Genomic DNA, 27,481 nt, shown 5'->3' on the forward strand with positions numbered 1-27,481 from the left:
CTTTTATTGATACATTATAAGTCAGTATGATCATGTAATTCCCCCCCCCCCTTACAACTGCATCGCTTAAGGATAAAGTTGCCAGTCCCAATTGCAGTCATTAACTGAGGAAATGTGTAGACGGTATTCATGTTTGACAGATTTAAACAGAATTCTGTTGGGTGGGGTTTACAAATGCACATGGACCATTTTAAGCACTTTTACTAAGAATAGTTTCTGCACTGCAGCATTAATTCTAGGTTGCCATAAATCAGGATTACAAAATGGTATAGTTTCCTGCTTGAGCAGGGATTGGACTAGAAGATCACTAAGATCTCCTCCAACTCTCTTATTCTGTTATACTAGGAGATTTTTTGAAGAAGGATTGACTTGTTGAATCAACCACTTGATCCATCTAAGCTGAGCACTGTCTATTCTACAGTTAACATTTTGATTACAACGGTTCCCTCTGATGGGTGTAGCCAATGACGAGGAACTGTGGAAGCTGCAATCTGATTCATCTTTCCACCCTAGTCAACTGCCTACTTCTGGCAGATTCTGAGAAACTATGATGGCCATCCCACAATTTCATCCTAGTTTTGCTACCTGACATCTTTAATTAACCGATTTAATTAGAGACCTTTCTCGGAGCAAAGCATTACTTCCCGCACTCCGTCAGTGAGCCTATTGCTCCCTAAGGTCTCTGGCAGTCCACAGGAACACAACGTAGGAATGTAAACAGAGGAGCTTTTCATCTTCAGTTTCTGCCAAGAACTGGAGAAAAGTTGGAACAAAGCAACTGTGCATTTTTACATTCTTCCTTTTCCAAGCCTTCCATAATTGTTATCAACAAGCAACTAAATTCAGAATGGCAGTTTAAAGAGAGGCAGGTAAGAGTAGAAAAGAGTGCATCTCTCAGTCTCCTACCTGTCTTGGATTGTGCATCTGGAGCTGTAATCTCAATGATTAAATTCTCTAAGGCTGTCCCCCGTTGGTTCATCTCCTCCACAAGAACCCCTTTTGCTATCCATTCTTCCACGAAGACCTGAAAACAGAACAGAGAAAGCATAAGAACATGACCATTGGCAGATGAAAAGGTCACAAGACGTCATGGCAATTTAATACATTGAACATTCCTTCCTACAATTATTTTGTCTTCTGTCACAATAAAAATCACCACGTTTGGGGAAGTTCTGGGGATACCCTGAAGGCTTTGGCGGTGGGAGCTGTATTATTACAGGAAAATGACAAAGGGGCAGTTAGGCTGATCCGGAACTGACCGAATGAACTGCGGGGTGGGGTTTGCTTGGGGGGACTTTAAAAATACTGATCTCTGAGGGGATTCCTCAGATCCTGTCTGTTATGCCTGCTATCTCCTATTTCTTAGTAAAGGTTCCTGCTTGGAAAATCTTGTCTCCAAGAGTCCTTCTTTCTTAAGATGTGGGCTGAAGTGGGTTCTGACACATGGGCCCTTTTTTCCAGCTTTTTAGCAGGCCAATTTTTTGGCAGCAGCCAGCCTGCTCCCTCCCTCTGAATGAGCCCTACCTCTTTGAAGACATACCTCTTCAAAGCAGGGCACCTGGGCAGCTGCCCTCTATAACCTTTTGCCACACAAAGCATGGTGGGCAAGAGACCTGTCTGCCACGACAATGAAAAGGGCCTCTGCAGCAGCTCACTTCCAGCATGACTCCACAAATCTGTGTGGATGGAGGTGTTCAGCAATGAGGGGCAGCTACCTGCCTACCAGAAGGCTGAACCACACACCAGGTAGACTTTGCCACATCACCTGGGGCTTTCACCCCAGTTCTTTGTCGGGATATCTGCCAAACTACAGTGATGAAGCCACATCCTCCACTTTTTTCATGAATCTGCTTATAAAATGACTTCTGGATGCATTTCTCTGCCCACCTCTGTTTGCTGCCTCCGCTTCTCCAATTCATGGGTGCCCAAAGAAGTCTCAGCAGCTGGGATAGTCCTCTCTGTTCCTTCCAGCCATTGCCTGAGCGACCCAACCAGTTTTCGGAATACATCCAACTGTTCTTGACAAGATGAAGCTCCTTTTTCCCTGGGAATGGATTAAAAAAAAATGGGCCGTGAAGGACTTACGCACTATCTGGCAAGCACAATCACAGAGGAGGAAGGGGAAGCCATGCAGGATACCTCTTATAACTGTTGGCCAAAGGAACAACCTGCTCCTAACAGTTCTCTCTGTTTGCCACAAGTACCTACTGGACCACCCCATTGATCTGCCTGGTTGCTATGAGCCATGCAAAATTGGCAAACTGCCATTCTGAGTCTTTGGGCTGGTTATTAATTCTATATATGGGAAAGCATTTGAGAAGCATCAATGAACTAGGTACATGCAAGTCAGAGGACAGTCTGGCCCCAAAATGTCTGAAACCACTTGGAGAATCTTGCAATTATCACTTCTTCCTAAGAGTAAGAGCCATTTCACATCTTGTTTTTCTTTCCAACGCAGTTTAAGTCTTTAGACAAACTGGGTACAGAATGAAGCATTATGGACCTCTGATTCATTCTTGCTTTTCTCCTTTGACAATTTTTTTACTTTCCTGGATCAACTAAAAGTGCCACAATTAATTACATTAATGATTTTCAACAACATCAATAATAAAAGATTGATTCATCTATTTCAATCTTCTTAGTAAATTGCAGTGGCAAATAGAGGAAAGAAGCATCCTGCAAGAAATTATACCTACGCCAATTCCTATTATGGCTGTGCAGTGTTTCAGATCTGATTCCAGAAAGGTGTTTTGGTGTACATAGAAATGGCAATGAAGTATATGTATGTAACTCTTCAAAGTAATTGTGACTTTTCCCAGGATTTCACTGCCAAATAAGGATGAAGGGTAAAAATTGCCAGTTGATGTATGGAATTGTGTCTACCAGCACAAATTACAATACATGTAACCAATAGGGCACTGAAGAAGAGAGTATTTATTTATAAATTTACATGCTGCCCTCTCATTATACAAAGTTACTCTGGGCAGCTAATATCTGTTGCCAGAACAAATAGGGCAGAGTTTTTGAAGATAGCCATCCTCTGGATGCAGTAAAGGGCCATCTGAATGGCTGAGAGTTTTTCATGTGACCGGGTAGACCCTGAGAAGGAGAGCACACTTATCTTAAAAGGGCAGTGGGGGGGGGAGGGATATCGTGGGATGGAACCAAATTTTAAGCTCTGAACCCATTCAGAGTTCACTTGCTCCAGAAGCAGAAAGTTGCAGATTTCCCCCTGTTGTCTTTACAGAATAGAACATAAAACAAAATGTGGGTGCTCCCCCTTTTTTCTCTGTCATACCACGGCTTGAGAGAAGTTTATCAAGCTTCAGAAGACAATCCAACAGTGGATGGGGAGAGACTGAAGATAAGGCTGTTTTTTTTCTAGGATTCAGAAATCCCTGACTTATAACCGTAACGAGCCTGGAATTTCTGTTGTATGTCATGATGGTCATAAGTCAAGGCATCCATGTGACCGACACAATTTTATAACCCTTTTCTGGCAGTTCTTAAGCAGTTGTAGCAGTTGTAAAGTGAACACTGCAGTCATTAAGCGAACCCACTGTCTGGGTATAAAATAGCTTCAGAATGGGTTGAATTGTTTTAAGGCTTTGTTCAGACACTTATCCTAAGGTAAAGATTCCTGGACATTCAGATAGCTAAAGAAAGGGCTGTTCTCTTTGGTGAACTTTAAACAGCCTCCCAGGCACCATTTTTATTCTTATCCCATAGTGAACCCACAGTTTTTCCTCATGGCAGTTGCCCACAATATGGGCAGGCGTCTTCCTCACCCTAACATGAAAAACAATATTCTGGAGAGAAGGAGATTATTTCCCGAGTATGGAGACAGGGAAAACTTTCTGTAAAAGCTGGGAACACTTTGGGAAATGCTTTACTTTTGGTGAAGTATGCATTTTATTCAACTATCTCTTTGGTCAAAAACCTCTTCTTCTAACAATTCAAAATTCTGCAAAACATTTTACCAGTGGAGAAAAATTGGGAAAGATTACAAACTATAGCAGCAGAGATTCCTCATGGCCTTCATTTCTCTGCCTCCCACCTTCTCCCAGCACAAAGCAATTGGGATACAGTCAAAGAATTACAACAATTCAATCTTCCAGAAATTTCCTCTGCAAGGCTCCCACCACTCCTCTGGCTGGGAGAATCCCTTCTCACCTTTCTTTTGTGGCTTTTTGCAGCTGAGTGAACTCTTTCCGCAAACTGCGCACCTTCTCTTGGTGTGAGGAGAAGCCAACCCACACCAACCCACAAGAGCTTATCTCTGTAGTTAAATGTTCCAGTTTGTCCAGATCCTCATGGCGCTGCTTCATCTCTGAATTCAGTTCCTGGAAGCATCAGGAAATGGGTGAAGGTGCAGGGAGACACAGGACAGATATGGTTGAAGTGAAGGGCATCTATAACTCAGTCCAAAATTTAAAGGGTTTTGCCATAAGGAACAGCCTGTGAGATCACCCTGGTCCCTGGAAGTCATGCTGGATAGCAATAACAATCCCTGCACACAAATCACGTTAGGATGATTAGAGCAGACGTGACTGGTCTCCAAAGGCAACTGGATCAGGGCTGTGAAACACCTTGGATTCAGCATCTCCCTGAAATGCCCTTAGGCTGCTGCACTGTTTCCTGGGTCTACTGATAAGGCCGTTCTTGATCAACCTTTCTATGAATTTGAACTTTAAAATTACAATTACAGATAGATGACCCCCAAATTTCTGTGGGCAAAGCCGGTCCTGAAAAAGAATATCAAAATGCAAAATCCCAACTGTGCAACTCTGCAGGGTCCAGAGCTCTTGTTTTCTGACCTGCAAGAACTCTTCAGCTTTATTGCAAATCTCCTGCACTTGCTTAACCTTGTCTCTATAAACAGAATGACCAGAAGCCAGGAAGCAAAATCCTGCAGCCCAATCTGCATTCAGGGGCTTCTGGGTAGCCCAGCAGAGGATGCACCCTCCCTTCACAGGAACTTCTAGGGTGAAAATCCAGAGAAGCAGCAGTCCAAGCCTGCTCTCAAAGGGAGTGCGGTGCATAAATTTATTTATTTATTCACTTTGCATAGCTTGTTAGAGGGATTTTTGCTACTCCTCTCCCTTTTATTTCCTGGTTTGAGCCTGCCAGCTCTAATAAAACCCCAACGCTAACCTACCAGCAGGCAACGGCCTCTTCCTGGAGAAGCCAGAACCAAGCCCAGGGACCAGAAACCAGGTGTCCTCCAATCCCGAGCCTTGCCTGGCCCTTTGCTCAGCAGCTTCTCACCTGGATCTGCTGGGCGAAGTGAGTAATGTCCCGCTCCGGTTGGTTTCCCAAGGCCAGCATCCGCCCTCGGCTCTCCATGAATTGTTTCAGCTTCTCTGAGAGCTGCTCGTACTCTTCCACCTGGGGGAGGACCTTCTTCCAGGTGTCCTCCTTCTCTTGCTGCTGCTGCCACAGGTGGCTAAAGCACTGGGTCACCTCCGCCAGCTTGCTCTGGAGGGCGGCAGCAGTGGTGCTGTCAGCTGTTTCCATAAACTGGGTCACCATTTCACGAGTGGCTTCCAAGCTGCTCTTTTGCCTGGCAATGTCTTGTTTGAGCTTCTGCAACAAGAAGGATATATATTTTGCATATCCCCAGAAACAGAAGAACTGCTTGCTGCCAGGGAGAATCTGCTATGAGTCCAGGAACTAAGCTTCTCTCAACAAAGAAGCTTTTCTCCATGTTTGGAAGTCTCTGCCAGTTGCTGCTTCAGGTTCAGAGATTCCATACAACCAAAGAGCTCCATGAGACAAATCCAACCTCCCAGCCCAGACCAGCTCAATCAACAGGGAACCATTTTGCACCAATGGAAGCAGTGCAGACTCTCCTATTAGTCACAGCTCACTCCACTACAGAGTTTCATTCTGTTCCATCAACTGAGACTCCAGGGCCACAAAGTACAGAAGCATAGCTAACAAGAGGTAGTCAAAAGAAGTCTGGTCTGCTGGCGATCTAGAAGGGATGTGCTCTCCCACTGGACACAGCTTACACCAAAGCTGGATTCTGGACTAGCCTTTCCTTTAACAAAGAAGAGTTGAACCTGTCTTTCAAATCAAAGGAAGTCCAGGGTGTGCCGTGGGGTGTTTTTTTAATGCTTTTTGTTACAGCAGTGCAGCAGCAGCACAAGGCAACCTGCTTGGACCGGACTCTGCTCAGTGCCAAAGCCTGGCTGGCTGCTCCTTGTGCCTGGAAAAGATGCAGGTTCTCTGAGACTGAAGACTAGATAGAAACAACCCAGAAGTTTGGAATCATTCCAGATTCCAGCTCTCCCTGAGGGAAATAACTCTGTTTAGTTTATAATAAACTTTGGAAACTATTATTTTATTCATAACTCCTTTCTGGAGACTTGGTGTGAAAAGTGTCCTGATCTACTCCTAAGGGGCAACATGTTCTATATTCTACATTTAACTGGATCTCCATTTTGATCTCAGATGCTCAATCTGCTAATTATGGCTGTCCACCAACTGAAATAACACTCTGCATATACTCAGGGAGTAGCTTTTATCACCGATCAGGTGCCAAACAGCAAACCTTTGTACTGAAAGCAACATCTATGGTTCAATCATTTTCAAAATTGGATTTGGATAAAATTGATAATGATAAAGACAAAGAAAGTCCAGGTTGTTCAGAGACATTTTTGGTGTTCAAAAAGTCCCCATCTTTTTTAAATTCTGGAACAAGACTACAGTCAGAAAGCTAAGTGAAATATCTTACTGTGTTTGTAGCAAGCGCCTCCTGGATGGAAATGGAGGAGAATGCAGACCCATCCTCCTGTTTGAGAGTTCCCTCAATTTCAGCCATGGACTGAAGGAGGCTCTCCAGTGCCTCTTGGACACTCTGAGATTGAGCAATGGACTTCTGCAAAAGGTCTGAGCGCTCGGCCATCCGACACAAAAGGCTCTGGAATCGGCTCACAGTGGAATCTGTGCAAGAATCAAATGAATTACAGGGGAAAATTAAAATGGCCAAAGAATTCCTCATCAAATTTGCAGATGACACCAAACTAGCAGGAGTAGCCAACACCCCAGAAGACAAACTCAGGATCCCAAAAGATCTTGACAGACTTGAACAATGGGCCCTATCCAACAAAATGAGTTTCAATGTGGAGAAAAGCAAGTTTTACATTTAGGCAGGACAATAAAAGTACAGATTAGGTGAGACCTGGCTCAAAAACAGCAACTGTGAGAGGGACCTTGGAGTCCTAGCGGATGATCACTTGATTATGAGCCAGCCATGTGCAGCAGCAGCCAAAAAAGCTAATACAATCCTGGGTTGTATAAACAGAGGCATAGAATCAAGATCATGCGAAGTATTATTACCGTTTTATAAAACCCTAGTAAGACCACACCTGGAATACTGCAGCCAATTTTGGTCACCATACTACAATAAAGATGTTGAGACTTTGGAAAAAATTCAGATAAGATTAAGATGATCAAAGGCCTGGAGACTAAAACATATGAAGAACGGCTGCAAGATTTGGGTTTGGCTAGTCTAAAGAAAAGAAGGAATAGAGGAGACATGATAACAGTATTCCACTATTTGAGGGGCTGCCACCAAGAAGAGAGGGTCAAACTATTCGCCAAAGCACCAGAGGGCAGGAGGAGAAACAATGGTTGGAAACTGACCAAAGAGAGAAGAAACCTGGAATTAAGGAGAAAGTTCCTAACAGTGAGGACAATTAACCAGTGGAACAGCTTGCCACCAGAAATCGTGGGTGTTCCATCACTGGAGGCTTTTAAGAAGAGGCTGGACAGACACTTGTCTGAAATGGTATAGGCTCTCCTGCTTAAGCAGGGGGCTGGACTAGAAGACCTCCAAGGTCCCTTCTAGCTCTGTTTTGATTCTGATTCAATTCCAATGGCCTGGGATCAAAGCATTCAAGGTTCTCCAACATTATAAGAAACTGCCTAGGAGGGCCGAGGAGGGGTTTAAAGCCATAAATTTCAATGCAGTCCTTGAGCAAGGTCTGGAGAACAAAGACTCCAAAGACCTTCTTCCTCACTTTAATGCCCCCTCCCCCAGCCCCCCTCAACCACTGGTCCTGCTGCATTACAGACTAATAGACTTGGAGTGCACCAAGTAAGAACAGCTCCCTTAAGACCTTTTCCCCCCCAGGTTTACCTGTGATCTGCTGGATGCCTCTGTGGTCAGGCACTGGGGCTTCCCGTATTTCCAAGAGGGACTGAGCGGCTTTTTCAAGCTTCTCTACAGGCACCTGATGCTCTGCAAGGTCCTCCTGCATGTGCTGTTAGAAGCAACAGAAAGGAGGCAGGAAGAAATACTAGAACTGGACTAAAGAAGTTAATGTCTTTAAAAAGAGGCTCTGAGGCTCAAGCCAGTGTAGAACCCCCTTGGAAAGGTATGATCTGACACGGCTATTTCTGGTCTTCTCTCGCCTGGGAACCATACTGGCGCCCTCCATTGTACAAGGCAGGAGGGGGAAGATGCTAATCCCCAACTGATGGCCTCGTTCAACTAAGGCTTCTGAAAGAGAGCACTCTCCCCGCACTGCCTCCTGCCAAAATGCCCAGCACATGAAAATGCGGGCGTGCGTAGTGTGGACCAGCCTTTTATAGCTGAAGCTACGGGTAAAAAGTCTGCCAAAGATTAAAGCTGAGGAGTAACTTACTTTGGTGCTAACCAGCTGCCTTTGCAAAATGGCCGGGTCAGAGGAGACGGGCTCCAGCAGGAGGCAGCTCACAGCCTCTTCGCTCTCTTGCAGCCACAAGCGGAGGGATCCTGCTACGTCCTGGAACTGCTGGGAGCGATCCAGCAGGAGGTTCAGGTGCAGACCCAGAGCGGAGCACTGCAAACAGGAGAAAAGACTGGGTGGGGCTTTTCTAAAAACATCCCCCCCTGCCCCAAATAACACTTTTCCTCTCTCCAGGGACAAGACCTGCCATGAACTGAGGCGCTGAGGGGACACCTTTCCCAGAAACCTCAGCATAAAAATCATTAGACTGCAGTCTCACAACGGAAACTTCAAAAACAATTTTATTAAAGATTATAATTACAACAGTAAAAATTAATACTAAGTGAAAAAAGAATAAAAATAAAAAAGTGCAGAGAGGAAAAAAAGAAAAAGGAGAAAGAAAAGTAGAATATAGTAAAGAAAAAGAAATGAAATATATAAAGAAATGACTTCCTATCTAGTAATTTATCACCTCTTAAAAGACAACAAACAATTTTCCCCCGTATTCCATCTATTATCTGTAAACAAACCCAGAAAAACTTGTCATTTCAGTCCAGGTGTCAGCAAACTCCATTGAGGGTTACCAGAGATGACAACAGATCTATCTTAATCTTGTTCAGATAAATCAATGTTAGAGTCCCTCTTTATACTTTAAAGTATCTTGATCTTTAGTCGCTTCAAATAACATTGTAGAACTTGATTTGTTTTCATTTTTGTTTTGTCCCTTCTCAAGAGACTTTTCAAAACTTTAACAAACCTCTTTTGTAAATCCAATAGAGGAAAATTATAACATTATCACTCTTTTGGTTTATTGTTTGTATATCCCTTTTAATTATTAACATATCCACCAGTTTCTTTTGTATGATCATTTCCATGTCATTCCTATAGAAATGTCATTTGTATATCCACTTTCAACTCAGTCTCGATCTTGTCAGATGGAATATGTCCCTTTTCCGTAACCTCTTTTAGACTCTCTCCATAGAGGCAGATCTCTCTCTTGGCACTAAAAATTAACTTCTGAATCCATTGTTCAAAACACCCCTTCAATACATCCAATATTTTGTTTCATTCTGTAATTGTAAATCAGGTTTATGTGTTCTTCTCCTTTCATTGTAATTTTCAGTTCCTTCTAGTGTCTAATTTTTAAAATCTTTTTTTGGGGTGAAAAATCAAATCAAAACATTTTTCCACAGAATTCTTTATAATTAATTCCAAAATCTCATTTCCAATTTATCCAGATTGTTGGGGGCAATTAAGCTGACTTTGTAATAATGCCGCTTGGGGGTGTGTGAAAGCCCTAATAAGCAGGCATATACATAGAATGAAGGCTACTGCTAAGCTTGTAAGCCGCCCTGAGTCTTCGGAGAAGGGCGGGATATAAATGGAATAAAAATAAAAATAAAATAAATAAATCTGAAGTCTTAGTCCATTTGTAATTTTCCAAAATAAGTTTTAATTGCCCTTTAGCGGTTGTTTAAAAAAATATTTTAAAGTGCTTAAACTTGTAATTAAAATGTTCTTTCTCTAACGACTGAAGGAAACTCACCCCACGGTGTCAAACCAGTCAAGCTAAAGGTGTCTAAAAGCTGAAAAGCAGTTTACAAGAAAAAGGAAAGTAAGCAAACTTGATGTTTTTTCAAAGGCGCTGGCCATGGTTTCAGCAAGATGATTACTGACTCCTCTCCCAGGGCTCTGAACCTCTTGCAGCCCTCTCACCAGGAATAGCTGTCTGGAGCACATATGGGTGATCTCAGACTCTCTCCTTGTCCGGAGAAGACCTATCAAGAGCTGCAGTACTGCTGACTCTTTATTCTGCTACAGCTCCATTGCTGGCTTTGGCCTGCCATTTCTTCCTTCAAAAGTCTCTCAATGGAGTTTTGCAAGATATAGGATCAATAAAGATCCTGGGCTGGCACAGCAGAAGCTTTTATGCAAGAAAGGTTGCTTCTGAAGTCTTAGCATGCAGTTTCTCTTTGTAAATGTAAGATGCACATGTAATCTGGTAAAAAAGAAAAAAACAGAAGACAACGGCTACCCCGTCTTAGTTCCTTATTTTTAGGTAAGAAAATAGGGTAAGAGGGTGACCAGCTGCCCTTCGCTGTTTAATATGTCCCTTCCAGGATTTCCAATCACTCTTTTAAGGATGTTGCTGCTCCAAATCTTTAGTAGGGGTGGGAGAGCAGATTGCCTATTCTCCACTCACTCCCCAGAGCATCCCAAAGTGAACATCATGGATCATCTGAAACAACTATCATGATGGTGCACAAGTGGGAAGCCAAGAGCAGCCTTGACTAGTTTCTCTCCTACACTGCAGTGGCTGAAACCCAACGGAGAGCAGGCAGTGACTAACTTGAGGAATCTCAGTTGGAAAAGGCTTACTAGTCTCCTGACAAGACTGCTTTCCTTCTGAGAAGTACTCTGCCAGAGTAACATCCTGGGCAGGAACTCTTTGGGTGGGACCCCCCTCTTTTTCCCTCTCTGCAGAGAGAGAGAAATTTGGCCTGACTGCTTGTGGAAAGAATCTGGAAGCAGAGCCGTGCTCAGATGAGGCCAAGGGTTGCCGGTTACCCTTCCCAACTTACGGTCTGCTTTGGCACAGATCCAGGGCCCCTCTTTTCTTTTACAACAACAGTCTGGTACAGTCATAGCCTCTTGAAGAATGCAGCTCTTTTATCAACAGAGATAATGAAGTAGAAAACTGTTGCTAGATTTAAAAAGAAGCAAGAGAAACTAAACAGAGCCGAGACTTAAATCAGGACTTTTCAATCTTTTCAGCCATTGTACCACTTTTAGGATATGGCAACATCCGAGGACCACCAGTCGCCTAGCGAGGGGTCAAAAACTTGATTGCCAAAAGAGAAAAGGAAAAAAGTGATAAAGTACAGGTGGTCCTCGACTTACAACAGTTTGCTTAGTGACTGTTCAAAGTTACAACAGCACTGAAAAAAGTGACTTACTGTATGACCATTTTTCACACTTATGACCATTGCAGCATACCCAGGGTGTGATTTACATTCGGATGCTTGACAACTGATTCATATTTATGACGGTCATAGTCTCCCAGGGTCATGTGATCCCCTTTTGCAACCTTCTGACAAGCAAAGTCAATGGGGAAACCAGATTCACTTAACAACCAAGTTACTAATTTAATAACTGCAGTGATTCACTTAACAAATGTGGCAAGAAAAGTCATAAAATGGGGCAAAACTCATTTAACAAATTTCTCACCCCTTTTATATCCTCTCTTCTCTCCCCCTTTATATCTTCTTCTCTCCTCCCTTCTTTTACATCCTCTTCTCTCCCCTTTTATGTCCTCTCTTCTCTTCCTTATACTCTCCCCCCTTTTATATCCTCTTCCCCTCCTTCATTTATATCCTTTCCTCCCTTCTTCTATATCTTCTCCCTTTTATATCCTTTTCTTTTTATATCCTCTTCTCTCCCTTTATATCCTCTCCCCCTCCTTCTTTTATATCCTCTTCTCTCGCCTTATATCCTCTCCCCTTTATATCCTCTTCCCCTTCTTTTATATCTTCTCTCCCTTTTATACCCTCTTCTCTCCCTTCTTTTATATCCTCTCTTCTCTCCCCCTTTATATCCTCCTCCCTTTTATAACCTCTCCTCTCCTCCCTTCTTTTACATCCTCTTCTCTCCCCTTTTATATCCTTCTCTCCCCCTTATACTCTCCTTTATATCCTCCTCTCCCTTCATCTCTCCCCCTTTTATATCCTCTTTCCTCCCTTTATATCCTCTTCCCCTCCTTCTTTTATATCCTTTCTTCCCTTCTTCTATATCTAATCCCCCTTTTATATCCTCTCCTCTCCCTTTTATATCCTCTTCTCTCCCCCCTTCTTTTACATCCTCTCTTCTCTTCACTCCTTTTATATCGTCTCCTCTCCCCCCCCCCTTTTCTCTTTGGTGCACCTCCAGCTGACTGCTCTCCTCAAGGCTGTGCTTCTCCATCTCTCTTTCGCGCCGTTCCCTTCTCTTCCCTCCCCTGCACCCATTGACTCCCTCGCCCACCAAAACCTTCTCCTTTTACAGCCTCTCTTCTCTTCCCTACGCATGCTGATCCTGAGCTCTCAGCAGGCAATGCCTCACACGGCTCCAGCTGAATCTCTGCCTGAAGACTGCGTGAGGCTGCCTGCCACCCCCAATCAGCTGGAGCTGTGCGCACTGATCCTGGGCTCTCAGAAGGACCCAGGCAATGCCTCGCGCAGCTCCAGTTGAATCGACGCCTGAAGGCTGCATGGAGCTGCCTGCCACCCCTAAAGCTGCGGCCAATCAGCTGGAGCTGCGCACGCTGATCCTGGGCTCTCAGCAGGACCCAGGCAACACCTTGCGCAGCTCCAGCTGACTTTCCCACAAGCCCGTGTGGTGCTGCCGCCGAGAGAGAGAGAGAGAGAGAGAGAGAGAGAGAGAGAGAGAGAGAGAGAGAGAGAGAGAGAGAGAGAGAGAGAGAGAGAGAGAGAGAGAGAGATTGGCCCAAGGTCACCCAGCTACCCTAGCTTCACACCGAAGGCAGGACTAGAACTCATGCTCTCCCTGACTGTAGCCCAATGCCTTCACCAATAAACCAAACTGACTCTTTTAAATATGTATTTAAACATCCAACAAATCAAATCAAATAAGAAAATCAAAGCTATTAGCTCAGAATTAAAGTTATTTTCTATTGGTAGAAAGATATCAATAGTAAGACTCACCGCTATTTATCCCAGGAAACTGGGATAAAATGAGAGATATACACATGTCTATTAATACAAACAAGAATTAGTAAACTGAGCTTTCCCCACAGAGGCAGAAGTTACCACCATACAGAATATCCCCCAAACTTCAAGTTAACTACAGAGAGGGAGCCGGTTCGAGAAAAGTCATCCTTAACCCTAAGGGTACTTGTCATTTTGGGAAAAAGTATTTGGTCCTTTCTGGTTTTCTGAATTTTTGCATGTTTGCAGCTGCATATTACCAGAGTTTCCTGTGGGTCCTATTGAAATATGTAAAATATTGAAGGACCATATAGAACCAAGGCACAGTGCTAATTTCATTTATTTCATAAATAAAGCTATCTAGCATGTGTTATGTGAGGGTGCAAAAGTGATTGATTTTAGTTTCAAATTGGTTATACCTGTTTTAGCTGCAATAACGGCCAAGCAACAATGCTTGGTGGTGCAGTGCTTAGAATGCAGCATTGCAAGCAAACTCTGCCTGCTGCTAGGAGCTCCATCCTGACCGGCTCAAGGTTGACTCCGTCTTCCATCCTTCTGAGGTCAGTAAAATGAGGACCCAGATTATTGGGGGCAAGAGGCTGTCTCTGTAAAGTCGCGCAGAGAGGGCTGTAAGGCACTGTGAAGCGGTAGATAAGTCTAAGTGCTATTGCAAGTGCTATTTCCTGCAATAATCAATTGTCACTCCTATCACTGAATAGGAATTTGGCCCAGTCCTCTGTAGAGACCCAATATTTGAGGGTTTTCAAACATCAACTCTCAGATCTATGACCATATTTGTATGAATTTCAGCTTTGGATTTTGGTTTGGTCATTCCAAAAACATTTGAATTTGCTCTATGCTGATTCTCTTGCAGACTCAATGGTATTCCTTGCAGATATTCCTGTGCACCATTGCTGCTTCTGTGCTGTGGTCTGAAGTCAGTCCGTGTGGTCTCCTTGCAGCAGCCGATCACTCGGCTTCCCCAGCTTCTTGCAGAGGTGCCACTTGCTGTCTGTTGTCGTCTCCTCAATCCTGGATCTGTAACTTTTATGCTTATGGATTGGTCTTGTGCAACCAATTAACCCATCTGCCTCTTTCTTTAACTTTCTGCTTTTAGCCATTACCATACTAGATTGAGTTATCTGCTTTGCCTGCTAGTTGTTGCTGCTGTTATTGTGTATATACTCACCATGTAATATTTTGCCTTGCCATGTTTCCCTTCCAGTCTTTCCTGTAGGGCAGTTTGGTCACTCCAGTACCCAGTAAGCCTTCACGGGGTACTAGCTTAAGTGCATTTCCTTCACTATCCTTCAGATATATATTTTTTTCTTCAACTGTCTGGTGTACCTGCAACATTCCATGCCCACCTATGCTCCTTCATATTTTCTGGTCTTCCTATCCAGGACTTTTAGTTTTGCTTAAGTCCTGTCCACTATTCCAGCTGTGTGTATACTGACCAGAATTGTCTAGTGTTAATTGCCTTGATGGTATTTCCTGCACTGAGTTTGGGCTTTAAGACCTTCTTCACTCTCGTGACGTATTCGCTTCTAACCTTCTTCTTGAATTCATGTTGTCAGCTTGAAGGATGCCTAGGTATTTATGGAAATTGTCTTCATTCAGACTTTTGATTCTATTTCCATAGGGCATTTTGATTTCTTCAATTTTTAGTATTTTCCCCCTGTTGATGGTAAGGGTGGCACATTTGTCCAGTCCAAACTCCACTGCAAATATCTTGGCTGTGTATTCGGACAGGGATAATCAGGGATTCCATTTCAGATGGTGTTTTTCTATACTGCTTCAGATTGTCCAGGTAAAAGGAATGTGGGATAGCCTGTTAGATGTTTTTGATTTGGATAGCCATGGCCTGACTTGCTCAGTGTAATATGGAGCATTGGTGTTCTTCTTAGTGCGCAATAGTTTTCAGTGTGATATGATCTCATGAATCCCATTATTATCCAGTAAATTTCTGATGGTAATTCTGATTTTAGTCAAGGAGACACCCACAGATCCCTGGATGTTGTTCTGTTTTTTGAGGTTTTCTGACACAATTATGTGACCGAGCATGTCATGCCTCTCAAATCCGTGTAGTGAAAATTTCACTGTGGTGAAGTTTGTTTTATAAGATGGGTTTGGCCCAAAGTAGCATGACTCTTTAATGAAACAAACTGGCCCCAGTTATCCTTTTAATTAGACTGAATGGGGGGACAGTTGCATTTCCTCACTGGCATATGCAAAAATTCAGACAATCTGGCAGGAGGCAAATACTTTTCTACAACCACATTCTAACAACTACCCTGGCTTTGAGGATGTCACAGAAGAAATGAAAAGGAACTGGGGAGCAGATACAATGGGCTGCTCAGATAGAATAACCCTTTCCTTTTAAAGGTTTCTTGTACCTTAGAGTGGAGGGTGCCATATCTCCTGTTGGCGCCTTCCAGTTTGCTCTTCACTAATGTGCTGGTGGCTAATATCTCACTGCATGGCTCCCCTCCACTTGCAGCAATGACAGCCTTCTCAGCATCCAACACTTTCTGCCCTGACATCGTGACAAAACGTAAATCTCCTTTGTGGGAAATCACATCTTCAGAGAAGCTGCTCTGCTGGAGGAGCACAGGCTGAAGGGACTCAAGGCTGCCATCTCCTGCATACATCTTCTCCAAGTCTTGCTCAGCCTGTTCCAGCCAGGTTGCAAACTCTTGGTGGTCCCGCAAAAACTTCTGCAGCTCATCCCGGAGCGTCTGTGCTTGTTTGAGCTGCCCCTCTGTCTGACACAAGGAAGCAGCATACTGGTCCTTCAGCTCTTCTAGCCTTCTTTGCAGATTCTGCTTCTCTTCCAGTGTAAGGTTGTGGCTTTGTTTGTCCAGGAAAGCCTGGGCTGACTGTGTGGCTAGAATGACATCTTGCTGGTGAGAAAGGAACTCTTGGTGGTGGACCTGGAAAGAAAACATAAAAGCTATATCAAAAGTATATCAAAACCAAACTACCAATGGCAAAATCAAAGCCAGACCCTGCAGGCCAGGAAGAGAAATCTCTGTTCTTATAGTTGTCCCAGGTTTGACTCATTTCTTCCCAACAGAGAGAGTCCAAGATTGTTCTAGTTGTATGCTTATTATATACACATACACAGGAATCCTTCCATGGCTGCTTCCAAACAACATGGAATGCATCATAGTGGAGTGTGATACAAACAGTGGATGCCAATCAATCTCACTGATGGAAAGGGTCAGGAGGGACACTTGGAGGCAAACCTCACAATCACCTCAGTAAATAGATGATCTGGCGTTGGAGAAACCATGCCCCAAACTATCTACTAATCCAGACAACTGCAACACTTTGACCTGTGTTAAAGAATGAACTGAAAGCCAAGGATGGCCACTATGAAATGGGTGAGACGCAACCCTGCTTCTCCGCCTTGAGTATACGTGATGCTGATGCTGCAACTGATTCATTATTCTCAGAGAAACCTCCAGGCCAGTTAAACTTCTTTAGTGGATATGGATAAAGAGGTGTGCTTTGAGCGTCCTCTGGGACAGAATGTCCAATTCTGGGACTCACACACAACCTAAAGATTTACATTTGGTTTCCAGAAAAGGGCTAGGATGCATTCAAGGTTAGAATTAGAGCCAAGGCGTCGAAAATCAACACAGACTAGGCAACTGAATCTGGGAGACAGTGACTAAAAATGAAACGACAGAAATGGATTCATAGCCAAGCCAGGATGTTACTCAGTGAATAGATGCACCAACCTTCAAACTTGTGTAGTGCAAATCAAGATTCTCTTCAACAATTTCCAACCAATGGCCATCAGGAGCATCTTGGACTTCTCCACCTCCATGTCTTCCACCATCTTTTCCCATTGGCCACAATTTATCTTCCGGGAGCCCTCTAGACCTCTTCACTGTTGCCACCCAGTGTAGAAGGGATTCAATCTTACTCTGGTTTTCTTCAAAGTCTTTGATCACTCTAACCTGGGAACAAATTTTTGAGAGGAGACAAAGTAGCAAAATTCCTGGGATATGAATAAACTGTTGCATCTGGAGCAGTCTGCTTTGGACAGGCTGGGCAGCAAGGATAAGACAGGAATTACTTCCTTGGGCACCTTCCATAGCAGTTTTGACAGACTCTGCAACAATCAACTTACATATAGTTATATAATTGCATCTCCTCCTAAAATGTGGTGACCGAATCAGATGTAGAGATGGAGGAGAGGCCATCTAGTCCAAACTACTACTCAGTGCAGAATCCAACAGGGGATCATCCAGCAATAAAAGAGTTAAAATTACCCAGCCTGTAGCACTGTCCTACCTTTTCTGTCTGTTGTTGCATTACAGAGCTCACAGCACTTTCAAGCTCCTTCTGGGCGGCCTCCACCCTTTCCTGCAGAGACAGATACTGTCCCTGAGCCTGATGGAGCTTTTCTTGCAGGGATTCCAGCTCTCCAGGGGGCAGTTTGACTCTGTTCTCCTCCAGAAAGTCCTCTGTCGCCTTCAAGACACTCGCAAAGGAAGCGGTCCGGCTGTGCAGGCTCCAACGCAAGTCCTGGATAACAATAAGCAAACCCTTCTGCAAAGCTCTAGGAACTGACTTTTAAGGCTGGCATTGTAACTCTCTTCCAATCATCTTTTTCAATAGATTCAGTCAAAAAAGATTTCTTGAGTCGCCCGTTAAAAATTTATCAAAACTTACCATTACTTTTACATTTTGATTTCATTTACTCAACCCACCAGGCAGACCAGAAAATCAACTTCCCAGCTGGGCTATTGAGATTGGCTACAACAAGCAAATCTTGCGGGTCTGACTGAGCTGCATCTGCTTCTCCTCCCCCTTGTGCATCAGGGAGGCAGCTGCCTGAGCCACTTCCAAATATTATCTTGTAATTCTGGGCTTGAAAAATCCTTCAGCCCCTTTTATTTACTTATTATTTATTATTTGGATTTATATACCGCCCCTCTCCCAAGGGACTCGGGGCGGTGTACAGGGCAATTAAACACTATAAACAACACATAATATACAAAAATTAAAATGAAATTAAACCAATAGCCCTAAACAATAAAACACATTCTAAAATTTAAAATTTTTAAAATTTAAGATCTAAAATCCCAGTCCCTCAGTTCAGGCAGGCAAGTTCAAATATCCAAGTCTTCAGGTCGTGGCGGAAGGAGCAAAGGTCGGGAGCCATCCGGAGCTCAACAGGGAGCTGATTCCAGGGGGCAGGCGCGCCCACAGAGAATGCTCTCCCCCTGGGGGCTGCCGGTCGACATTCCCTGACCGACGGCACCCTGAGGAGGCCCTCTCTGTGGGAGCGCACAGGACGATGGGAAGTTAACGCCGGCAAAAGGTACTCCCGTAAATAACCCGGACCCATGCCATTTAGGGCTTTATAGGTCACCAGCACCTTGAATCTCACCCGGAAGACAACTGGAAGCCAATGCAGCTCGCGGAGCAGAGGTGTTACATGGGAGTATCGGGAAACCCCCATCACAACTCACGCGGCCACATTCTGCACCAGCTGGAGCCTCCGAGTGGTATTCAAGGGCAGCCCCATGTAGAGAGCGTTGCAGTAGTCTATCCGAGAGGTCATGAGTGCATGAGTGACTGTGCGTAGGGCATCTCGGTCCAAGTAGGGCTGCAACTGGCACACCAGGCGAACCTGGGCAAAAGCCCCCCTGGCCACAGCTCCTATATGATCTTCAAAACTGAGCTGTGAATCAAGGACACCCAAGTTGCGAGCCCTATCTACGGGGGGTAACACCTCACCCCCTATAGATAAAGATGGAATAGAATGGACAACCTGAGATGCCGGTATGCACAGCCACTCGGTCTTGTCGGGATTTAGACGAAGCCTGTTCCTCCCCATCCAGACCCTCACTGCCTCCAGGCAACGGGACATCACGGAGAAGGCATCACTGGGTTGATCTGGGGTGGAAATAAAAAGCTGGGTATCATCAGCGTACTGATGATACCCCACCCCAAAACCATGAATGATCTCACCCAGCGTCTTCATATAGATGTTGAACAGGAGGGGCGAGAGGACCGACCCCTCAGGGACTCCACAAACGAGAGGCCCCTGCCAACACCGACTGCGAACGACCCAGGAGGTAGGAGAACCACTGTAAAACAGTGCCACCCTGAGGCGCCGCAGTAAGATACCATGGTCAATGGTATCAAAAGCCGCTGAGAGGTCTAATAGGACTAGGACAGAGGAGCAACCCCTGTGCCAAGCCCGCCAGAGATCATTCACCAGTGCGATCAATGCCGTCTCTGTGCTGTACCTGGGCCTAAAGCCCGATTGGTAGGGGTCCAGATAATCCGCTTCCTCCAGGAACAGAGGAAGCTGATGAGCCACCACACTCTCAACAACCTTCGCTAAAAAGCAAAGGTTGGAGACCGGACGATAGTTGTTCAAAATGGCCGGGTGCAGGGCAGGCTTCTTGAGGAGGGGCCTCACCACCGCCTCCTTCAAGGAGGTGGGGAAGCTACCCTCTCTCAAAGAAGCAGTTATTACTGCCTGGAGCCAGCCTCGTGTCTCCTCCCGAGCTGCATAAACCAGCCAGGAGGGGCACGGGTCCAATAAACAAGTGGTGGAACTCAGCTTCCCCATGATCCTGTCCACTTCTTCCAGAGTCACAGGATCGAATTCTTCCCAAGTAATGTTTCCAAGACCGCTCGATTCCCCATCGTCAGACTCTGCCCAGTCGGAGTCCAGGCCGGCCCGAATCTGAGCGATTTTATCCGCCAGATATTGACTAAATTCCTCGGCACGACCCTGCAGGGGCTCCTCCCTCACCTCCTGATTCAGGAGGGAGCGAGTCACACCAAACAGGGCAGCCGGGCGATTATCTGCGGACGCGATGAGGGCAGCGAAGTAATTAGACTTCGCTGCCTCCATCGCTGCGAGATAAGACCTCGTGAAGGTTCTTAATCGCAATCAATCAGACTCAGACTGGCTGGACCTCTAACAGCTCTCTAGGCTCCGTCTCCAACGCTTCATCTCCCGGAGCTCCACGGAGAACCATGGTGCCCGCCGGGATCTGTGCCAGGTCAGGGGCTGCATGGGAACAACGTGGTCGAGTGCCTCCTCGGCCGCCCTTTCCCAGGCTTCCACTAAGGCATCGACCGAGCTGTGAGCGAAGATGGCAGGCACAGATCCAAGCGCCTCCTGGAACCGTTCAGGGTCCATTAGGCGCCTGGGACGGAACCACCTGGTCGGTCCCGTAACCCCGCGACGGGGGGGGCGCAAAGCGGAAGGCCAGCCGCAGAATGGCTCCCGCATCCCTCCCCTGAGGTCATCTTCTTTGCCCTCTAAAACAGTGTTTTTCAACATGGGTGGACTTTAACTGCTGGCTGGGGAGCTCTGGGAGATGAAGTTCACCCATCTTACATTTGCCACGGTTGAGAAACACCGCTTAAAGTCTTGACGGTTCCCTCACGGAGGGCACGATGGGAGAGGGAAGCTCTCGCATCAAGCCCCCAGGCACCGAGAAAAGGTTCTGCCTTTCACCCTAAGGTCTTCCTGGAGGCCTCGTGCTTACGGTCACATCTCTCTGGCTGTGTTCCAGGACAGAGAGGTCTTCTCCCGAAGCCCCTGCTGTGGCTGCTTGGGAACCCTGCAGACGGGCCTCTGCCTGATCCATCCAGGTGCACATCTCCTGCAGCTTGTGGTCTCGTATGGCTTGTTGTTCTTGCAGTGTCTACATGGCAAGAGGGAGTTTTTAAAAATGAAAGAGTTTTTTAAGGCTTATCAAACAAATAAAAAACAAAGTCAGAGAAAATGTAAAACAGACAAACAGAAATTTCTGGAGGACAAGATGCATTATCTGTCTCTTACTCTCTCTTGCTCACCTGCACCTTTCCCCTTCCATGTCAATTTTACAATAGGACTCAACTCATGCTGTGGGAGGGAAGAAATAGACAAAGGCATTCAGATGTTTGTCACCAGCCTAAGAAAATACCTAAGTCAATTTTTGTTTGCAGTCTTGAGAAGAAAAAAGGCCACGTAGAATGCCTTTGCAGGACCACAGTGACCTACGAGAGGTCATTCCTGAGACAGGCCCAGAGTGTTTGGCTGGGTGAAGGAGAGCAAGACAGAGAGAGATTCCACACAAACGTCTTTTGGCCAGCCTTCCCCAACTAGTGGTTTCCAGTGGTGTTGGACTTCAATTCAGACCCTCCAGGCAAGCTGGAGATTGTGGGAGTTGAGGTCGAGCACCCTTGGAGGACGCTGGGTTGGGGGAGGCTGCTCTGGGCACAGAGTAACTTTAAGGTGATTGAGCATGATGTGTGACCCTGGACCATCCTTCTCTCAACGCTTGGCCCCTGCTGATCCTCGTCCTGCTTTCTCTGTCAGTCTTAAGCCAAATGACAAAAGCAGTTTGAGAAAGGGAGTAAGAGAAGCTCTCCTCAAAAGTGCTCTTCGGCAGCATAAGGAGATCTTCTGCATTAGGGATGGGATACATTCAATCTGAAAAGGCAAAGCACATCGGTTAATACACACAGAGAGACAAGAGGCAGAACAGCGCAGTGTTAAACAAAACACCCCTTCCCTGAACAGGGGAGGTGGGCAGACGGGAGGGGGGGTGAGCAACAGACACCGAATTGTGTCCAGAAGCGTGGAGGAAGGTGGGCAGCCCAAGGAGAAGGTGTCAGGGTCCGAGGAGGCTGGGCTGAAACCCAGAAGTTCGGCTGGGGGCAAAATTAGAGCTGAAAAGAGATTTGGATCTGGGCCGCTGCATATGAGCAGGGACAGGTTCCCTCCTCCATCTCCAACCGCAGTCTTTGCAAAAGTTACCTTCTCCCTCAGACTGGGAATGAAATCCTCCCTCCCCCCACATCCCCTGCATGCATGTATGCACACACACACACAACACCACAATTAATTTAATCCCTATCCCTGCTTCTCTCTAGCAAGGAGAGGAACCCAGTCACTTGTGCCCCCATCGAAACAGGGATGCTGGCAGAATATTTTGTGCTGCTATATTTTTTTATAGAGAATCATTAATAAAGTTACGCAATTTGAGGTTTGGAATTAAAATTTTCAGAAAACCTCGGAGGATGCATGCCTCCTTTAAAAGAAAAAAATAATTATTTCCATATTTTCCTAAAACAGAAGCAATATTGTACAAAAACAGGCACATTGCTGAGTTAATTTTAAATATTTACAGACATTTCAATAAAGTATTTTCTAGTTTATTTGGAGATGTGCATCTAAGCAATAGGGACGTGGTGGCTCAGTGGGTTAGGACGCTGAGCTTGTCAATCAGAAGGTTGGCAGTTTGGCGGGTTGAATCCCGAGTGCCGCGTAACAGAGTGAGCGCCTGTTACTTGTCCCAGCTTCTGCCAACCTAGCAGTTCGAAAGCACGTAAAAATGCAAGTAGAACAATAGGGACCACTAGAGTGGGAAGGTAACAGTGTTCCGTGCACCTTTGGCATCTAGTTATGCTGGCCACATGACCACGGAGATGTCCTCGGACAAGCGCTGGCTCTTCGGCTTTGAAACGGAGATGAGCACCGGCCTCTAGAGTCGGAAACGACTAGCACACATGTGCAGGATAAACTTTACCTTTACCTTATCTAAGCAATAATTGCATTACAATCATTTAGTGAATTTTGGTGCACTAACTTTTAAATTATTTTAGTGCATAAAATGCAATTTGATTTTCAGCAGAGAAAACTCAAAGACGTGCATTTGGAGCAAAATCCAATACTTTAATTGGAAGAAGTCTTCTCCAATGACCTGCTCTCAAAATCCATAAAGTGCCCATCAACTTGAAAGGTTTGGGGACACCTAATCTAGGTTGGCTACCTCTAAGGATTGTTTCATGTGTAATTTTTTTCATATGTAATAAATTAGAGGAGCTCATGCTTATGTACATTATGTACAAATCCCAGCACATTTGAGTGACAGCCCAAAAGATGACTCTTGCCCTCATGCATTTGCATTTTTCACAGACTACGGCTAATCTTGGGGTCACACTCTCTCTGTTGTGACCTCCCTTGCCTGCCTGTCTATCCTCCCGGCCCTCCAGACATTCTGCTTGTCTTCCTTGCCCAAGACAGTTCTATCCATCAGCCCTTCTTGATCAAAAAAGCCAGGAGAAGAAGTCCTTTTTGTTCTCCACTTGTTCCGTGTCCTGGATGAGACCAGCCTAAAGGTTTTGCAAAGCCCAGCAGGAGCACCACTGCTCCGTCTAGAGGAAGAGCCACACATGCACACACCACCACAACCACACTTCTCCCTGTCATGGACAAGGCAGCCCAGAAGAGGTCGGTCCACCCCGTCATCTCCTCCATCAGCTCTGTTGGTTGGGGACAGACCTGCAGGACTTCAGTGCGGGTGGTCACTCTCTTGGACAACTCCCGAAAAGACCTCTGCAGGTCATTCAGCAGCCTCAGCAACTGCCCACTTTGCTCAGTATTCAAGTCTTGCCCGTGCTGCGAAAGGAAGAACTGGATATTCAAGGCCATCTCATCAAGGTGAGTCTTAGTCTCTGCGAGGGGCTTTGCCAGTTCCTGGCCATATGAAGAGAAAAGAAAGAGAAACCGTTAGCAAGGCCAATTATTCAGAGGCTGGGCAGAAATTACTCAACTGGAAGAAACCACATTAGAGCATCATCTTAGGTACAGTTCATCGGATTACTTTTTGCTCTGAAAGTCAGCTTCCATTGTGTTCTTTCCCTGGCCAGCAACAAACCAATATCCCTGGTCTGTTAGATTCCAAGAGTTTCTTTCCTCTGAAATCATCAAGGTGGTGCATACCACAGGGCAGGGTCTTCCAGTGACAGCTCAATTACATCGATTAGGATACATATATCATGAATTAGCCATTCCTCTTTTAGAGCACCACCACATCTGCAAATGCACGGGAGACGATTTTCCTGCCATGTGTCATAAGACTAAATGTTTTAATGGCACAGTCCTGTATTCAAACCACATTTCGGTTGTAGCTAATTAAAAGCTAACCTTACAACTTTCAATCCTTTCCCTGCCACCAAGAGAAAGAAAAAGAATCAACAGTCCTTAATAAAATGGGATCCAGTGCTGCTCTCTTTTCTCTAAAGGAAACTAAGCCACAACTTGCTGAATTGCTTTTGTGCTCTTTTCACCGTTCAGGGAAGTAAGCCATGCCCAACAGTGTTTGGCTGAAGCCGGAGACTCCCTCTTTTCATGAAAGTCCTACCGTAAATGTCTCTCTCATGGGAGGAAGGGAACAAATCCAGCACCCATGATCATACTCTAGAAAGGAAATTTGTTCTTAATTCCCATATCAAGAGCCTGCGGAATTCATCACTATGGATGGTTACAACCCAAACAAGTCACTGCCTACAGTATTATAATGGGTCCTGGCCCAAAGCACTATTTATAAATTTAAACACATGGATGATAAATAGCTTGCCAGCATTCATCCATCCCTCACCCCTCCCAATGACAGGCCAAAAGCTCCAGTTGCCAGGAGGGGGAAGAGGTTCATCCAAGGGAGAGGACAGACCTGGATGAGTCCAAGTTTTGTGGGGGAGAACAAGGAAACTGGCACAAAAAACCCCCACAGCTTTTTGCCTGGAAAGAAAGAGTAATTTCAAGAATCAGAAAGGCAATTCTGGCTACTAGATGCCAGCAGCCAAGGGCCTGTGACCTTGCCCTGGAAAGCATCTCCCATCAGATCCTCCAGGGGCAGCTGTGAGGTCAAGGCCTGTTACGTGCAGTGCTGGAAGAGCCATGCAGCTGAGTTCAAAAAGCTGCCTTCCGCATCTTGTGATATTTTGCAAGCTCAAACAGCTAACAGGAGAATGAATGACGGTGGCGAGGTCTCAAGAGATGAAGACAGCACAGTTAATGAAATGTCACCTCCACCTATTCCACCCCATCCCCAAAACTGCATTGTTCTTTTACAGACAACCTTAACATGGCTGTTGCTATGGCTACCTTGTATCTCTGAAGGTAGGGGGTCCAGCCGCTGGCCTCAGTCACAGCGTGGGATTCAAGGCCATTGAGTTGCTGGGTGGTGTCTGTCACCCACTTTAGCAACCCTTGCAATCTGCCATGGAGTTCGCCATGCCGGATTCGGATTTTAGCCTTAGAGCAAAAAGAGACTAGAGAATTAACACCATTATATGAATACAAAAGCAAAGCAAGATTAACAAAAGGCACCAAAAACAGTCACCCTTGCAAGATATGGGACAATTCTGAAATGAAACTAAATGGGAGTCTTTCCAGTCAGCCATCTTTTTTCCATTTCAAAATAAAGCTCCTCTCTTCCAACCAAAAGAGCTCCTTAATGATGCATGTACGTGTGTAGAAATTTCCCAGATCAACTGCTCTGCGTCACGTGGGGGGGGGGGGAAACACATCATCTTTCACTTTCACCCAGCCTTTTTCTGGAGAGTTTGAGTGCCAAAACTATCCCCTGTTTGATAAATTGTTCCCACCAGGAATGTGTTTGGCCCTTAAAGAAGGCAATACCTTTTCTGCTTCTATTGCAGTGTGAAGGTTTAGCGGCCAAGATGTCAGGATGTCATTGACAGAGTCAAAAGACTTCCAAAGGTTCTTGGCGTCTTTCTCCAAAACCCTCAATAATTGCTCCGAGATCTCCTGAGGAGAGCTGGCCACAATCCCTTCCGCAGCTTCCAGCTCTTGATTCACAGGCGCTGACAGATCCTTCAGTTCCCCATCCAAGGCCTAAGATGAAGAGGATGCTGTTAACCCTAAGCAAAGGAAAGCGTTTTCCAAATCTGGAATAAACCTGGGCTTCACACTCCCTCTGCCTGCCCGTTCCAGGCCAGCCTCACCCTGCCCGAGCAGAAGACCCACAGCTCTGGCCCTGGCATCACTGTCCAAGCATGAAGCTAAATTGGGGCCAAACAGCTGAATTATATAAGCCAACCCCTCAGGTTTTGCTTCCCACAAAGCTCCTCTTTCCATGGCTAAAGTATAATTAAATGTAATTAGAGGAGGCTGGGCTTAAAGAGTGCTTCTTAACTGAGGCCCCTAAGTATCAGAAGGCACAATGTGGTTTTTATATCTTTCCCCTCATAATTTTTATTTTTGGAGAGGGGAGAAAAAAGAGAGTTACAAATAGAGCACATTACCAATCTGTTCCAAGAGTATCTAGAGCCCAATCCAAATACACAGACAGGGCAGGAAGCAACTCCATTCTCCCAGCCCAATTCATCAAGAGCAGGACTCAGCCATGAATAATTCCAAATCTTTGTGATTAGCTACCGAGTCCACCCATTTTTCATTCTTGGCCCAGCAGACATTAGGCACATGAAGGCAATTTGGGAAGCAAGAGGAGGAAAGAAACACAGACAGACATGAATAGTCAAGAGCTGTTAACCATTTGGAAACTGAGGCAAGGATTCATCCCTAACATACCCAGTTCACCTGCTTTTGACAGAACCATATTTTTCTAGTCTCAGACATGCATCCCAAAGACTGGCAACTCCATCCAACTGGCAGAGGGAAGTGGGCTAGGAGGGGGAGTTGCAAAGGGCTTGGATCCACAGGGAAAATTTCCAGGGCTTGGAAGCTGCTAATCTGAGCCAAGGGATCCTTCCTTCCCTGGAATAACAGAGTCTCTTCTCTGAGTTATAAACCCTCAGGTCAAAGCTGTTTTACCCAGAACAGTACTTGGTTTTCCTTAGATCCTCTGTTCTCCGTTGCCCAGGAAGTAAAGGAAGAATGAAAATTAAGCAGGGCATCTTGCTTTGCCCTGTATTGTGTTCACAGGAGCAGCTACAGGCCCAGACCAAGATGGCTCCTAGTCTCAGGCCCAGCTGACTGGCATATCCTGCCTGCAGAGAACCATGAAAATGGTCCTGGAGGCAAATATTCGAGAGCCATTCCAAAACCAGAAAGGGCAAAATCATTCCTTAAGCATCAGGAAGAGGCTCAGGCTGGCTCCTCCATGACTCCCAGGGGTGTCAGAGGGAGGAGGGGAGGGGAAACACAGGCAGAGTTACAAGACTCCGTGACTGTGGAGTCAGTCTCTTGCAGCTCTGGGAGGTTCAGCTCCATCAGCCGAGCCCTCTGCACCAGACACGCACTCTGGAGACTTTCCTCTAGTT

The 27,481-nt window shown here is 45.5% G+C and overlaps 1 protein-coding gene and 1 long non-coding RNA gene across 2 annotated transcripts in view; both read right to left on the reverse strand.

Annotated features, from left to right (window-relative positions):
* MACF1 (microtubule actin crosslinking factor 1) overlaps positions 1–27,481 on the reverse strand; it is a 348,186-nt gene that overhangs the window by 102,603 nt on the left and 218,102 nt on the right. The window contains exons 39-52 of the mRNA XM_083369263.1: positions 25,878–26,093; positions 25,341–25,490; positions 23,736–23,930; positions 20,953–21,111; positions 17,726–17,959; positions 17,167–17,388; positions 15,817–16,353; positions 8,655–8,831; positions 8,147–8,270; positions 6,740–6,948; positions 5,269–5,586; positions 4,174–4,343; positions 1,888–2,044; positions 907–1,024 (exon numbers count right to left, since the gene is read on the reverse strand). Coding sequence (XP_083225389.1) covers positions 907–1,024; positions 1,888–2,044; positions 4,174–4,343; positions 5,269–5,586; positions 6,740–6,948; positions 8,147–8,270; positions 8,655–8,831; positions 15,817–16,353; positions 17,167–17,388; positions 17,726–17,959; positions 20,953–21,111; positions 23,736–23,930; positions 25,341–25,490; positions 25,878–26,093 — 2,986 coding nt within the window. The remainder of the gene's footprint in view (positions 1–906; positions 1,025–1,887; positions 2,045–4,173; positions 4,344–5,268; positions 5,587–6,739; positions 6,949–8,146; positions 8,271–8,654; positions 8,832–15,816; positions 16,354–17,166; positions 17,389–17,725; positions 17,960–20,952; positions 21,112–23,735; positions 23,931–25,340; positions 25,491–25,877; positions 26,094–27,481) is intronic.
* Positions 12,106–13,097, reverse strand: LOC310644383. The gene is made up of 2 exons (XR_014493293.1): positions 12,331–13,097; positions 12,106–12,289 (listed from the first exon to the last, which is right to left on the reverse strand). It is a non-coding gene; the product is annotated as an uncharacterized lncRNA (long non-coding RNA).

The sequence above is a fragment of the Vipera ursinii genome, assembly GCF_947247035.1.
Source record: "Vipera ursinii genome assembly, chromosome: 9".
Taxonomy (NCBI): Eukaryota; Metazoa; Chordata; class Lepidosauria; order Squamata; family Viperidae; genus Vipera; species Vipera ursinii.